At 37.9% G+C, this 16,663-nt stretch overlaps 1 protein-coding gene, 1 long non-coding RNA gene and 2 pseudogenes across 6 annotated transcripts; 3 read left to right on the top strand and 1 right to left on the bottom strand.

Moving 5' to 3' along the window:
* The first annotated feature begins 548 nt into the window (after positions 1-548).
* Positions 549-3,714, top strand: LOC125594001 (annotated as a pseudogene).
* Positions 3,715-7,208: 3,494 nt separating this feature from the next.
* On the top strand, positions 7,209-13,551 carry LOC125594000 (annotated as a pseudogene).
* Positions 13,552-14,245: 694 nt separating this feature from the next.
* On the bottom strand, positions 14,246-15,715 carry LOC125575218 (NAC domain-containing protein 78-like). Of its 5 annotated transcripts, none has more exons than XR_007329725.1 (6): positions 15,604-15,715; positions 15,356-15,465; positions 15,081-15,225; positions 14,860-14,984; positions 14,633-14,782; positions 14,246-14,541 (listed from the first exon to the last, which is right to left on the bottom strand). XR_007329725.1 is itself a non-coding variant. In XM_048770331.1 (5 exons), exons 1-4 carry the CDS (start codon positions 15,491-15,493, stop codon positions 14,757-14,759), a joined length of 444 nt encoding a protein of 147 aa, XP_048626288.1. In that variant the 5' UTR covers positions 15,494-15,711; the 3' UTR covers positions 14,246-14,541; positions 14,633-14,756. The 5 variants fall into 5 exon arrangements, 1 of the variants encoding a protein (XP_048626288.1); XR_007329724.1 differs by having other exon boundaries at positions 15,081-15,250; positions 15,604-15,700; XR_007329722.1 differs by having other exon boundaries at positions 15,081-15,250; positions 15,356-15,709.
* A 280-nt stretch (positions 15,716-15,995) lies between these two features.
* LOC111209621 lies at positions 15,996-16,657 on the top strand. Its single transcript, XR_002661060.2, has 3 exons — positions 15,996-16,121; positions 16,218-16,287; positions 16,415-16,657. It is a non-coding gene; the product is annotated as an uncharacterized LOC111209621 (long non-coding RNA).
* Positions 16,658-16,663: the final 6 nt, after the last annotated feature.

The following is a 16,663-nucleotide window of genomic DNA, read 5'->3' as shown; positions in this document are numbered from 1 at the left end:
AAAATCAAACAAAAAGTAAACATAAATTGATAGAAAGAAAATCAAATAAATAGAACTAAATTTTCATGAAATGAAAAACATTATTCAATGAAAACAAAACCAAAATCTAATAAGCATCGACCGCCACCTTCAACCATTAATAGATAATTATTTTAGATGTTCAATAATATCTTAATGTATTTAGGATACATATTAGGACTTGAGATATGTTTAGTACAAATTTTTTTTTTGTGGGATTTTGAATGTTTTGGGTTCTATCGGGTAACAATTTAGGATCGGTTCGGTTCGGATAATGCCATAACCAGAAATGCCATAAGATTCATTCAGTGTGGGTGGGGTTCGGATCATTTTTATTGGATCGGATTTTCGGGTTCAGTAAAGCTAATCAAAGCTTGAGGTGAAATGGGATGAGAGGCAAGCCCAGTAAGGCCCAGATATGAAGTGCAGATAAATAATCTTTGTTTTTGTTAAAAGCTTTTATCATACCCAACAACACAAAGGCCCAATAGATGAAGGATCAGATAAATGAAAACATAACTTGAAAGCTTTAATCCTATCCTATCCCATCTTATCTTCGTTCTATCTCTTCATTGCGAATTCGAAGCAAGACCTCAATAACTCTAACGCCACAGCGGCGCCTGGAATTGAGAAATAGGTGTTGGTTTTTGTTTTCCATTCAAAGTGATTGATATAAATCCCAATTTGGTCTGTTTTTAATCCGAAGGAAGACAAAAACTAAGGTACCATTTCCCCTCGATCTAGTTAGTTACTGCTGGCTGAGGATCGTTGTCAGAAGAAAGAAAAGAATAAGAGGAGATGGCCTCTCACTCGCAGGTCTCTTTTCCTCTTGTTTAACATGAATGATGATCAATTCGCCCCTCCCTCACCGAACCGAACCAATTGTTTTTTAATAACAGGTTTTGGTGGAAGAGAAATCGAGTGTTAGAATATTGACACTGAACAGACCAAAGCAGCTGAATGCTCTGTCCTTCCAAATGGTATTGAATCTTCCTCCCTAATGCGCAATTGGTTTCGTCATGATGACTCAAATCAATCTTCTATTTGTTAGATATCTCGGTTGCTGCAACTGTTCCTTGCATATGAGGAGGACCCTAGTGTGAAACTTGTTATCCTTAAGGTAAAATCACTATCCTTATTATGTTTGCTCTCTCACACACAGTGGAATAACTAACTAACTAACTAACTAACTTTTGCCACAGGGTCAGGGAAGAGCCTTTTGTGCTGGTGGTGATGTTTCAGCTGTCGTTCGTGACATCGGACAAGGTAATGTATATATGTTATCCATCTTTCCTTTTCTTTTCCTTTTCTTACTTCTCTATTTCCGTGGACTAACTAGGCAATTGGAGACTCGGTGCCAAGTTCTTCGCAGATGAATACATGCTCAACTATGTTATGGCCACCTATACCAAACCTCAGGTCCCTCCTTCCTTTCAATGAATTACTCGTATAACGCTCATCATGTGTTCCTTCCTTCGTTTTCCATTAGGTTTCAATTTTGAATGGTATTGTCATGGGAGGCGAGCTGGTGTCTCCGTCATGGTCCATTTCGTATTGCTACTGAGAACACGGTATTCTCCATGTCCATTTATGAAGACATATAAATGTCTCTCAAGTCTATATGCTCATATCTTTCTCGTTTTTCCAAGGTTTTTGCCATGCCCGAGACAGTTCTCGGGCTCTTTCCGGATGTAGGCGCTTCCTACTTCTTGTCTAGACTCCCTGGATTTTTTGGTAACAATACTCTCTTTTTTTTCTTTTGCATTTCCTTAGATCCACAGGCTATCTCCCTCTCTCACCCTTCTTGTTCAGGAGAGTATGTGGCCTCACAGGAGCTAGGTTAGATGGCGCTGACATGCTTGCTTGTGGTCTTGCTACTCATTATCTTCCTTCAACAGTATGAATTTCCCTTTCTTAAATCTTTTGGTATTTCCCATCCGCCGGAACTTGACATGCTAATGCCGTTGGGTTCTTTATATTGACATTTGAAACCTCTGTAAAAACTTATGTCTCTATTTATCATCTTCATGCCAAGGAATGTTGGAGGTGTCTTTCCTGTCTTACGCTGTTGTCATATGTCTTTGGAATAGAGTTGTTCATCATGTTTATTTTCTCCAGCCAGCGTGATTAGCTGTTAGGACTTAGTGTTCATTACCAAATTTGTGGACTGTGATTTGGTTATATCGTTCCTATTACATTCTTGAGTGACTTTTGACACTTGAGAGGTTTCTTATATTGAGCGACTACCGTCAAGCAATATTTACTCTGCAAAGGATTGTTACTTAGTCAGGTTACTCCTTGTACAGAGATTGACTGCATTGGAAGCAGAACTTTGCAGAGTTGATTCAAGTGATCCAGCCTTGGTCTCAACAATTCTCGATGCATACACACAGAATCCGCACCTTAAACAGCAGAGTGCTTACCACAGGCAAGTGTATATGATCATATCTTTAATTCTTTCTATTGTACCGGAGTTTGCTTAGTATCTTTTGGCATGCCCAAAGTTTCACGCATTCTATGTCATGTGCTAAAACATTTGATCTGTTATTTATCATGATCACATCACATTACATGTTTATCATGTTTTAGGTAATCAATTTCTCATTAGAACTTGAATGAAAGATTTGTGACTTGTGAGGATCAAAGAGAGCAGAGTCAAACTGTTTCTTAGCTTTTCCGTTTGTTTTTTTTGGGGGGGTTGGATGTTATTGATAGGTGCTTCTCGGGGAGAACAGTGGAAGAAATTATAGCTGCACTTGTGAGTTTTTCATCGATATAGTTGATATGTTGGATTGTGATGCTAGGTTGACTGATACACCGTTGACGATGCTCTCTATCATTGTATGTGCTGCTTAGGAGAGAGAGGCCACCCATGGAGGCGATGATTGGATCTCAAGCACTATTAGAGCATTGAAAAAGGCTTCACCAGCAAGCCTTAAAATCTCTCTTAGATCGGTTAGTTGCATCACACCTATTCAGAGAGAGAGAGAATGATGGAAAGAGCTGACTGTGCGTACATATATTTTCAGATAAGAGAAGAAGGTTAAGGTGCAGGGGGTGGGGCAGTGCCTTAGCCGTGAGTATAGAATGGTGTGTCATGTGCTAAAGGGAGATATAAGCAAAGATTTTGTGGAGGTTCTGTCAACTTTCTCCCATTGTATATTCTTTCTTTTGAAAATGTCCTTGTTGTAGAGCCATAATTACAACAACTTGTCTTTCTTTCTTATGCAGGGGTGCAGAGCCATATTGATTGACAAAGATAAGAATCCAAAGGTTTAACACACAAAAAAAATCTCTGTCCATTTATAATGTTTGCGGTGTAGATCGTTGATGTACTAGTTAAAATTACAGTGGGAGCCATGGCGGCTGGAGGAGATGAAGGATCGGATGGTAGAGCAGTACTTCAAGAGAGTGGAGGAAGAAGAGGATCTAAAGTTTCCAGCAAGGAAAAATTTGCCAGCCTTAGCAATGGCAAAGCTGTGAAATGGACAAGGTGATGGAGCACTATTGGGTTTAGGTCTAAAAAGGAAAATAAATGTAATAAACTACTAGGTCTGTGTTGAATTGGCCGGCCTTGCATATTATATACCTACATACATGTAGTATTGTTAAATTTGAAACATGCAGTATTGATAATGCAAAACAGTGAGAAAGAAAAAAAAAATTATTATTGTAATCAAAGATGAGACCAAAGCAGAGAGAGATGTTGAGAAGATTTTGTTTTGGCTGTTGGAGGCACAACTATAACTATAAGGGGAATTGGGGCCTATGACCATGAAAAAAATCAATATTCACCCACTACCCAATTTACCTAACAGTTCGATACACGGCGTCACATCACATACATATTAATACCGTATTATCCTCTCCTTCAACCGGCGTAACCTGCAAAATAAATTAATTAATTATTAGATCCACAAAAGTAAATCGTGGCTTACTATTATTCACATCTTCTGATTTGCTACACATTCTTGCTTCTGGTAGATCACGACATCTTCTTCATCCCCTTCTCACTGTAATTTCAGTTGTGCTCTTCTCTCTGTTTCCGCCATCATTCGAAACAGAAGGCGTTTACTTTGCAGAGACGGTTAGTTAGAGACGCTTCTCCCCAATTTCATCAAACCGATTCCTCTCCGGTCTTTGTCAGTACGGTAAGTTATCACTGTCTTCTTTGATTTAACTTCACCTTCTCTTCGTCTGTTCGTATTTCATATGATTTTGGGATATTCTACGAAATTAGGGCCTTATGCTCAGAATTTAGGGATTTGATTTCATGTTTTGGTTGTTCCGACTGTTCTGATGGTTCCTAAATTTGAATTCTGTTGAACCGGTGCCACGCCGACCGTAGTGTATGAATGTAGATTTATTTGGTGTGGAATATCGTGGCTGACAATTGCTTTGCGACTACGTATAGTAAACTATATCCACTTTCCATCTCGTTTTATCTTGTCATATTACTATTATGCAATTTTACTATTCCATATGAGATAGTATTAGACAGTTAGTTATATAATGCGCTTTCAATTCGTGGTATTTTCATCATATTCAGTGAATTCCTCATTTTATTTATGCTTCCTCGTTCGTTCTTTCGGTCAGATTTTGGAATTGTGGTTTCTCTGGTACAGAACTACATAGTATGGAAAATTGAATTTTCATGTGGAATATCATTGCATTTTTAGTTCATTCAATTAGGTAATCCAATACCTTATCGTCTTATTCTACTTGAAATGGAATGGTTGTGTTGTACATAGATTGTATTTGGAATGGAATGATTGTGTTACATGTAGATTGTATTGGAATATGCTTCTGTCGTATGTAATAGCACTACTTTCCACTTGGCATGCGCTTGTATGTAGTATGGAAAATTGAATTTTGGTGTAGAATATCATTACATTATTAGTTCACTCAATTAGGTAATCTACTACCTTATCGCTTTATTCTACTTGAAATGGAATGGTTGTGTTGTTTGTAGATTGAATTTAGAATGGTATGGTTGTGTTGCATGTAGATTGTATTGGAATATGCTTATGTCGTATGTAATAGCACAACTTTCCACTTTGCATGCACTTGTATGTAGTACGATATCGCCCTGCTATATTCTATACGAGATGAAATATTCGTGTTTGTTGTTTTTAGACACTAAATGTATATCATCTTTCCCATAGTTTTGTTGATTAGCTTGTATCGTTTTGCAGGTTTGGCGTGGACGATTTAGACTTCCCATGTAAATTGTTTGAGACAGACTTTGAACCCACAGAGAAGAAAAGGGTTAACAACTACTTTTAACATACGTTGGATTGAGGTGATGTTCTACCGTCTTCTGGCAATGTGGGTTTAATTTCTGGACGTCTTGTGTCACCAATGTATTAGGGTTACTATTTTTTGGAATTGGGTTTACTGTACATCATCAAGCGTTGTCTTACCTATACCCATTAGCTTCATGTACGTCAACCATGTGTGGGCTATGGTTGACAAAAAATGTAATTAGGCGAATCATGTTTTTGAGAAAAAGGGAGATTTGGGCTGCATTGTATGAGGGTTTATATTTCTTTGACTTAGGTTTAGTGTTTACTGGGAAGTGTTGTTTTACCAAGCCCCCATTAGCTACCATTTGTATGTAAATCAAGGTTTGTGAACCATGTGTATAGCATCACATAACATAGTATGTAGTACGTGGTATAGAATATATTCAATGGAATGAACACATTGACATATGTACGTACTATGAAGTGTATGTACATATCAAGCGTTGTCTTACATATACTCATTAGCTTTATGTACGTCAACCATGTGTGGGCTATGGCTGATAAAGAATGTAATTAGGCGAATCATGTTTTTGAGAAAAGGAGTGTCATTTCGAAAAGATTTGGACTGCATTGTATGAGGGTTTATATTTCCTTGACTTAGGTTTAGTGTTTACTGTGAAATGTTGTTTTACCAAGCTCCCATTAGCTATCATTTGTATGTAAATCAAAGTTGGTGAACTATGTGTATAGCATCACATAAATAGTATGTAGTACGTGGTATAGAATATATTCAATGGAATAAATACATTGACATGTGTATGTACTATGTGGACTAACCGTGCACAACAGTTATATTATGGAATACAACATTTATTGGTACACGTTCTAATTTACACCACTTGTTTAACTCTGCACAGTAAAACATCTCTAATAACTCCATCTATTTACGTGGCTTCCTCGTAATCCTTTATATGGAATAGTTGTAATCCATTAGTGGCCATTTACTACAGGGAATACGTCATCATCTTTGCACAACCGCATACATCAGCGTCTACTTATTTTGTGGATCATATGCATATACATATTCTATCTTATGTAGTTCATGTGGAATGGAAAGAAGATTCTTCGCATGTATCTATTTACGTTCATAATATATATTACATTCCACCTATTCTATCTTATGTAGTTCATGTGGAATGGAAAGAAGATTCTTCGCATGTATCTATTTACGTTCATAATATATATTACATTCCATCTGTCTCATGTGAAACGGAAAGTTTCGTCATCTAACTTGGACGTTTTACTGAATTCGGCTTGACTTTATGTAAACCATTTCGTATTTTACTTTCACCATGCACCTTATCACGATTCTGAAATTAAGAACACCATCACTCTATTGTAAATGAACTTACAATAAACCATTCCACGTACGTGACATAGTATGGAAAGCAATAGAATCGGAATAGGATTTATGTCATCATCTTCAGATCGCTGTTATGAACAGAGTTTCTATCTCCTTCACAACTGTTCGTCAAATACTCTTGATTTATATCCTTTCGCATACGTGTTCAAGACAGTTGCGCACAACGATCCCTATTATATGTGATTGTTAATGTGGCAGACATACCTTCCACGTCGTTCATTTTATAACAAGGAACCGACAACCTGTTATGGTAAGGGGCATAACCGGATAGTATTAAGCCAAAATGTCTGATAATGAATTACGTCAAAATCATTGTTACTTTTTTATTTGTCTTTGAAATCTGGCTATATCGCCAATAAGCCCCTACTATAATGGACGACGTGGAGGCAACTTTTTTCTTGGCAACTTTTTTCTTCGGCTATTCATTTATTTAGATTCAAACTTTCAACCCACACACAAGACAATGACAATGACAAGGACGGGGAGTGATCTTCTGAGAAGAAACCATAATCAGCTGAATCGTGAAGTAGTATTGAATGGGAAGAAAAGGCAATTAAATATCTCCCGTGACTCTCGTCTCTCGTCTCTCTCTGGGTGTGTGGTCAATTTGTGCTCCAGATCTACAGTCTCATTCTCTTTTGCTAGTCGGGGGGGGGGGAAATGGAGGGCCAACGAGGAAGTAATTCTTCACTGAGCTCTGGCAATGGCAACGAAGTTGCAGCCGATGCTTCTTCTTGCTTGTATGTTCCCGATCCCTCTGGGACCGACTTCGATGCCGAATCCTCTGCTGTGTAAGTGTTTGAAGAGCTCGTCTCTGAATTTTGGCAACATTATTAATTAATTTATTTGACAAATTCAGCAGCTCCCCAGCTTCAATTCCTGCCGACCTCGCTGCAGCCATTCCCCTCATCGATCGCTTCCAGGTTGAAGCTTTTCTGCGGCTTATGCAGAAGCAAATCCAGTCTGGTGGCAAGCGTGGCTTCTTCTATTCCAAAAAGTCATCGGGGGGCTCTCAGTCTCATCTCCAAAAAGAGCGCTTCACTTTCGAGGACATGCTTTGCTTCCAGAAGGTCTTTTCTTCTTCTTCTTGCTCCACTTCCTCCTATATTGACTTTGACTTTGTTGCTCAAAAAATCGTCTTCCAGGATCCCATCCCCACATCCTTGCTCAAGATTAACACCGATCTCCTCACCCGTGCTACCAAGTTGTTTAATCTCATCTTAAAGTATATGGGCGTTGATTCTTCTACTCCACCCTCTTTAGATGAACGCATTGACCTTGTTGGAAAGCTTTTCAAAAAAACCTTGAAGCGTGTTCAACTCCGGGACGAACTTTTTGCCCAAATCTCCAAACAGACTAGACATAATCCTCACAGCCACTACTTGATTAGAGCGTGGGAACTCATGTACCTATGTGCATCCTCAATGCCCCCTAGCAAAGATATCGCTGCATATCTCTCTGAGTATATCCACAATGTCGCGCACGATGCAACAACTGTACCAGAGGCTCAGCTTCTTTCTCTTAATACTTCCAAGGCCTTAAAGCGCTCTATCAAAGCTGGTCCTAGGCATACCACCCCTGCCCGTGAAGAAATTGAAGCTCTTTTGACCCGTCGAAAGCTTACAACCATTGTCTTCTTTCTCGATGAAACTTTTGAAGAAATCTCCTATGACATGGCTACTACAGTCTCTGATGCTGTTGAGGTATCCTCTTCTTTCCTTTCTGTTTTCCTTGCATTGCACTGCGATATTCTTGTTCAAAGCAGTGCTCCCCCCCCCTTTGCTTTCGGTTATAATTCTCTCTCACTGCTGCATTCACTTTTCCGTATCAGGAGCTAGCTGGGACAATTAAACTATCAGCCTTTTCTAGCTTCAGTTTTTTTGAATGTCGTAAAGTGGTTTCAACTTCCAAATCATCTGATCCTGGAAATGGTATGCTTTCATATTATTTCTTGATCATTTTCTTAAAAACTCTTTGAGTCCCCTACTGTTACTACAATATCGATTGTTTCTCTACCCGTCATTTGCAGAGGATTATATAGGATTGGATGATAACAAGTATATTGGCGATCTCCTCGCAGAATTCAAAGCTATTAAAGATAGAAATAAAGGAGAGATACTACACTGCAAACTAGTCTTTAAAAAAAAATTATTCCGAGAGTCTGATGAAGCTGTAACAGATCTGATGTTTGTGCAGCTTTCCTATGTACAAGTGAGCTGTTTCTTCACTAATCACACATTTATGCTCACATGAAAACTTGCATTTCCTTGCTGACACACACACACACACATGCATGCAGCTGCAACATGACTATTTACTAGGAAACTATCCTGTTGGAAGGGATGATGCTGCTCAGCTTTGTGCCTTACAAATTCTTGTTGGCATTGGGTTTGTCAATAGTCCCGAGTCATGCATGTTAGTATTCTAAACTCCTTAGTAAAGCCTCTCGTTTATTTTTCCTTGTCTTGAACCTTAGGATGCTTGTTTTCAAAGTTACGATTATAATATCATTTTATTCCTCGTTGGGTCACGGATCAGAGACTGGACATCACTTCTTGAGCGATTTTTGCCGAGACAAATAGCAATAACCCGAGCCAAGCGTGAGTGGGAATTAGATATCCTTGCTCGATACAGTTCGATGGTAGGAATGACCCCATGCATTTTGTTCACTTGGATCTTACCCTTATCAGTTACCTTTGCCAAATACAATCTGATTGAAGTGATAGCATGCTAAAAGTTCCTTCGTATGTGTCCGTGGGAATGTAGGAGAACGTGACCAAAGATGATGCAAGGCAACAATTTTTACGGATATTGAAAGCACTGCCATATGGGAATTCTGTGTTTTTAGCGTACGCAAGATAGATGATCCGATTGGCCTTTTACCTGGACGAATTATTTTGGGTATCAACAAACGTGGGGTCTGTTTCAAAGTCGACGCTATACTTATGACTCTTTAGAATACGTTATTGTTCTTTGGAATTCTTATGTATTTTGTTGGATTTGAATTAGTTGTTGCTTTCTTGTAGGTTCACTTTTTTCGACCGGTTCCTAAAGAGTATCTGCACTCAGCTGAATTACGTGACATAATGCAATTTGGCAGCAGCAACACTGCTGTCTTTTTCAAAATGAGAGTTGCTGGTGTTCTTCACATATTTCAGTTTGAGACAAAACAGGTTCAGTCATCATTGTTTTAGGATCATTATTATTGCTCTTCTTTACGACAACAGATTTGGGCAACTTGTAAATGTGAACCACCAGTTTATTCTTTGTAGGGAGAAGAAATCTGTGTTGCTTTACAAACACATATAAATGATGTTATGTTGCGTCGTTACTCCAAAGCCCGATATGCTGCCAATAGCTTGGTTAATGGAGGAGATATATCCTGCAGTTCTAAGCCGCAAAATCTTGAAGTGTATGAAAAACGTGTGCAAGATTTGTTTGAAGAGTCCCAGAAGAAGAATGATAAGGTACATATTCTTTGGAATTTCAAGTTTCTTTGTCGTGTAAAATTGAATTTTAGAGGGAAAGCTAACTCTGTCGAAACACATGAAATAACATACTACAGATGATTTTTATCATGGATTGCTATCTCTGGCAGTTGTGAGATAGTGCAATAGTTTTAACCCCTTCCTCACTATTTTCATGTACTGTATGTAGAATGTTATTTTCTGGCCTCTTAGAGTTGATGCTGATGAACTACTACCACATTTTTCATGTTGTTGTATAGTTGATGGATGAAGTGCGAGAGAAACATCTGCAAGAAATTACTCTGCGTGAAGAGTTAGAAGCTATACGCCATAACTTAGAGCCTGAACGGAAAAAAATGTTGGAGGTTACTTTAGACCGTAATAAACTTAAGACCTTGTGTGATGAGAAGGAAACAGCTATTCAAGTTAGTTATAACATAACTCTCTCTTCTTTCTTTTGCTTGGTTGGAGTTGTTTATTTATTCATTTTATCTACTGTAGTCCTTGATGTCTGAACTGCGAGGAACAGAAGCAAGGTTGGCAAAGTCGGGCAACACAAAATCAAGTAAATCAGAACTAACTGAAATGAATAATCAGGTGAATATATATCATGTGTTAAAATGTGGTTCATAGTCGGTGTGCTATAGTTACTGAGTATATTATGTTGTTCTTTGTAAGCGATTCTGTGTTTTAAAAATTAATTTTCTGTCACAGAAATTATACAAAATCCAAACCGAGTTAGAAGTTCGGAATAAGGAATTGCACATTGCAGTTGAGAATTCAAAGAGGTTGTTGAGTCAGAACAAAATATTGGAGCAAAGTGTTTTCAATATTGAAAATAAGAAAACAGAGGAGGTGAATATCAGTATTAGATTTATGGTGATTCGAACCGATAAGTAGGAAATACTAGCTTGTTGTTGACTCTTCAACATTTCAGGTTGAAAACCAAAAGAGATATGAACAAGAAAGAAAGGTTTTAAAGCTTCAAGTTTCTGAACTTAAAAATAAGCTTGATGTCCTTACTCAAGACTTGGATAGGGCTGAGTGTACGATTGAAACTAAGACTTCTGATATGAAGCTCTTGCAGAATAATTTGAAAGAGCTCGAGGAGTTAAGAGAAATGAAAGAGGTATATGTACTCTTTAATTACTCTTCATCGTTTTAATATTGTTTTTATTTGAATGGTGGAAATGTATTTTCATGATTTAGCTAAAAATTTAAAATAAAGGTAAGACGTTCCATTCCAATATCATGGTTGTAGGACATTGACAGAAAAATGAGCAAACAGCTGCCATTTTGAAGATGCAAGGAGCCCAACTTGCTGAGCTAGAAATACTTTACAAGGAAGAACAGGTTCTAAGGAAAAGATATTACAATACTATAGAAGGTAATATAATGATTAAGTACTTACAATGAGATTCATGCTGGATTCTTTTTAGAATTTGTTTATATAACTTTTTTGTTTGTATTTGATTGTAGATATGAAGGGGAAAATTAGAGTATACTGTCGGATAAGACCGCTAAATGAAAAAGAGAGGTCAGGTCAGAGAGGGAAAAACAGATGTTAACAAGTGTGGATGAGTTTACAGTCGAGCATCCGTGGAAAGATGACAAACGAAAGCAACACATATATGATCGTGTATTTGACATGCTTGCTAGCCAAGATGATGTCTTCGAAGACACAAAGGTATTATTGTGATGTGTAACTATGTTCACTTCCCTTTCATCCTTTGCAATTTTGTTTTGGGAACTAATATAATTCTTCTTTAATAGTATTTGATACAGTCAGCTATAGATGGATATAATGTATGCATCTTCGCATATGGTCAAACTGGTTCTGGAAAAACTTTCACAATATATGGGCATGAGAACAATCCTGGACTCACACCTCGAGCTACGAAGGAACTTTTCAAAATATTAAAGCGAGATAGCAACAGATTTTCATTTTCTCTAAAGGTAATTTGTTATCCTAATACATATGTTGTGGTCAAAGATTCTGGCATCAGATGACGACAAGAAATCATGCAGGCGTATATGGTGGAACTTTATCAAGACACACTTGTAGACCTTCTGCTACCAAAAAGTGCAAGACGCTTGAAACTAGATATTAAAAAAGATTCTAAGGTAATGTGATATATATATATATATATATTTAATTGGTTTTTGGACACATAAATTTGATATTATGCATTTCGTAGGGTAGGGTATGGTCTTTGTCGAGAATGTGACAACTATACCTATATCGACTTTGGAGGAACTGCGAATGATTATTGAAAGAGGATCTGAACGACGACATGTTTCTGGAACAATATGAATGAAGAAGAAAGCTCAAGATCTCACCTAATACTTTCGGTTGTTATCGAAAGTATCGATCTTCAAACCCAGTCTGCTTCAAGGGGCAAGGTGACCAATTTCACAATGATTATTGACTCAAAAACTTCTTTTTTTTTCTCAAAATTTTGACAACATTTAGGTCAAAGAAATAGTTCTTTAACTTTTCATGCCTTGATAAACCTTAGTGCTGTAATACAATAAGGATAAAATAGATCCATATTTATGAGACAATGAATATATTTCTCATTGTCTCATAAATTGAGGCTCACTATCCTTTTCGTGGACTATATGAGAATTATTTTCATGGGGGCAAATTCTGATCCTATATTTGTTAATTTGCAGTTGAGTTTTGTGGATCTTGCTGGTTCTGAGAGAGTAAAAAAGTCAGGCTCTGCTGGTTGCCAACTTAAAGAAGCTCAAAGTATCAATAAATCACTTTCTGCATTAGGTGATGTTATTGGTGCTTTATCTTCGGGCAGCCAACATATTCCTTACAGGAATCACAAGTTAACAATGTTGATGAGTGATTCATTGGGCGGCAATGCCAAGACGTTAATGTTTGTTAATGTATCTCCAGCCGAATCAAATTTGGACGAGACATACAATTCTCTTCTGTAAGTCTGACTTCCCATATATCTATCTATAGTTTGCAGCTCTCATAAATAATGCAGATACATTGTCTATTATGGTTCTTGTAATGGTTTTGTCAGATATGCATCGAGAGTGAGAATGATTGTGAATGATCCCAACAAACATATTTCATCCAAAGAGATGGTTCGATTGAAAAAGTTAGTAGCATACTGGAAAGAGCAAGCTGGTAAAAAAAGTGAGGAAGAAGACTTGTTGGAGATCGAAGAATATCGAACGCTAAGAGATGAGGGAGATAGTTGAATAATGCTATGAAATTTGTGTAGGTGAACTTGAGATGATAGTATCACTGCTTTTCACCATATTTTTTGTAGAAATATCCTACTCTAAAAGTAGAGTCTCTTTATTGAAAGTGTAATGCTATGTCTAACTTTCTCTTTTTTGACGAGATTTTCATTACTGGGAAACAGATAGTTGAAAATACCACACAAAGCCGGCTCGAACCATAAAAATAAAAAAGGAACCTGAAGTATTAAAATAATGATCCAGAATTTCAAAGTTCAGGTAGACATTTCGTAAACATTACTAAGAACATCGTTTGGTTTCGCCAATTCCACAATCGGGCACCAGCCAGCAAGAAACAGTACAATCCCAACGCAAGGACAATCGCTCTATGTACGAAAAATATTCATCCTTGATGATGATGCTCAGCTTCTCTTTCCTGAATTAGTCAATAGGTTCACTTTAGAAGAAATACGCAGCTCCAATCTAGGGCCTCTCACTCATCATCTTTGGTCCATTTGTTTGATTATTTCTTGAACGGCAGATACATTTCTACTTGCAAGATGTCTTATGGTGCCATTGTAAGTATCTATAATCTCCTTATCTCCCATTATAGAATCTACATATACTGCATGGGGAGTTTTAGGCTTTTAAGCTTATGTAACCATGTTCTTTTGGTAATATAATTTACATTTTATCAAAAATATACTGCATGGGGCTGAAGCGAGCCAACTAGATCATAGGGACCACCACCGAGGAGCTTGTCCTTAAAGCCAATCAGGGCGTCACTCCTTGAACTCTTACTGCCTTCTCTTCTCATTTCACTAAAACTTTTAAGTGACAAATGTTTTGTTGGTTGTTTACAAAATCCAAATGCAACAAATCAGTTCACCGAAAATAATTGTCTGATATGAACACATGCAAAATACAATAATGAACTATATTGTCAAGGCAGGCAAGCCTGAAGAATTTTCAAGGAAGACCTACAAAATGTCTCTATAGACAGGTACAGATAGTATGTATATCGATCACCTAGGTACTGTTGTCCTCTCCCATGAGCTCAAGTTACTCTAGAAACCAAATACAAGTGGGTCGACAAATAACCCATAGAAAATAGATTGCCTCCCAAGTCCCAAACAACTGCAACCAACTTCACGCTCCAACTGAGTACACACAAGACCTACTGTCAATAAAAACAACAAGTTGACTTCATCTAATTGAAACTCTGTGAAACAAGCCATTGAACAGAAAGAGTAAGGATAAAGCATCATTACCCAGCCGGTTGCCATAATTGGATCCGAGTGCTTTGAGACCCATCGAACCATCACAGTACCAATAGCCATGCTCTGAGCTGCATGAAGCATCCACCACTCTCCACTTCCCCACAAAGAAAAGTTATTACCATCTGAGGTAACTGATGGTACCTGTAGTGATCAGATTTATCCTCGATTTGCAACAACACTATCAAAAAGAAAGAACATTTTTAAGTAAAATCTTATACCTCTCAAGAAGCAAAAGTCCAGTAACACCAATGATTAAGGGATGAACTGACAATGAGAATTGTCCAATAAAGTCCCAGTTCCAGTCTCTTGACCATTCCCACGAGTGTGAAATGGTTGACTTGTCCTGCAAATCACACACGAATGGGTTACTAAAATATATTACATAAGAAGAAGGAAAGATCCCAAAAAAGATCGTATTAGGCTAAGATACATTACACACTTTATCATCATCAACAACCAATCCTTCACAGAGAGCATCTTGTTCGGGTACAAATGTAATCTTATCCTCTTCCCACTCCTCTTCAAGATAAGGAGCACCGTACTGCTCTCCATTATTAGGCCCTGCACGGCTTTTCTGGAATATCCTACATAGCACCAACGCATCCTACACTACACACGACTCAACAAAGTCAATAAATTTTATCCATTGGCATAAAGAAGAAACTAATTTTCAAATTAAAAAGAAAAAAAAAAAAGAGAGCAGACAGAAGAAACCCCAATTGATGTTACTTGTGGCACACCAGCAATCTTCAACTCTTCATCAGTAAGGCGATTCTCACTTATGCATAACCTAGTTGGTTCATTCACCACGAGGAGCTCGATCCCTGTGATAAACAAAAGGGTCTTCTTCATCCACACGGCCCTCGAACCATTATAATCCCCAAAACAAACTCAAAATCAATCAAATCAAAACAAGATCATTGTAACCAATTCGAGGGAGAATTAATAAAGAAAAAAATAACCTGGAAGATCCGAGGGCTCGGATTTGTGACGGAGATAGCGTCGAACTTAAAAGGGTTTGGTAGCGAACGAGCTCCTCGTCCTTCGGGTGGAAACTGAACCCAGGAGCGAGCCACGTCACCGAGCAGCGACCCATCATTTGTACTTTGGGCCACATCATAAACAGAGAGTAAGGCCCACGAAAGTTAATTCCTTTATGCATAAATTATTAATTAACTCTTATGATCACCGACTATAGTTCAATAACGGTTAACAAAAAAACGGTAATATTTATTGTTTCAGTTCAAGTTCGAAATCTATAAATTAACGCTCCCGTCCGATGAAATAAGATCTCGTTAACGAATCCATAAATCATCCTCATCCTCATCATCTTCTCACCCAAAGCGGCTTCTTTTCTTGTTCTTTTTCTTGTTCTTCTTCGTTTCACCTCCAGTACCCTTCTCCTCTGTTCGGCGTCAGCAACGTCTCCAGTTCAGGTCATCTCTGCCTCCTTCTATTCAAAGCATCTTCGCTAGCCACGGTTCTATATCCATCTTTACTTTGCTTAAATTTCTCCAGTCATATTTATGATTTGCGTAATTGATTCGTTACTGTTTGAAACCTTACATATACGCAGAGATCGTGACCAAGTATATGGGTGTGATTTGGGAGAGTTTTACAAACAAGAAGACGAAAGTACCGTCCAGGTAAAGTCTCCAGTAATCTGTTTCTGATTTATTACTGATTTGGGAGGGCTTAATATCTTCTTCTTTAAATCTATTACTGACTTATTACATAATCTTTGATTTGATGAATTTTTTTTATCATCAACAGAACCCACGAGATTGCCCGGAGACGATGGTCGTGGCGGCCGGGTTCGACCCGTTAAAGGAAAAGAGAGATCGAGATGTTCCTTGCGTGAGGCTCCAACAGATTAAGGACTTCCACTAAGATTTCTCAAGGTTAGTGCTTTCTTTTTCTCCAAGTTTATGTTTTGTAGCGAGAGTTGCGAATTTTTAGTGATGATCGCATTTGGAAGATAGGCTTTACTGCTGGTTCGTACTTGTATTACTGAAATAGCTA

This window comes from Brassica napus (assembly GCF_020379485.1).
Source record: "Brassica napus cultivar Da-Ae chromosome A2 unlocalized genomic scaffold, Da-Ae chrA02_Random_24, whole genome shotgun sequence".
Classification (NCBI taxonomy): domain Eukaryota; kingdom Viridiplantae; phylum Streptophyta; class Magnoliopsida; order Brassicales; family Brassicaceae; genus Brassica; species Brassica napus.
Note: the sequence above shows the minus strand (reverse complement) of the source record. Positions and strands in the feature narration are given on the sequence as shown.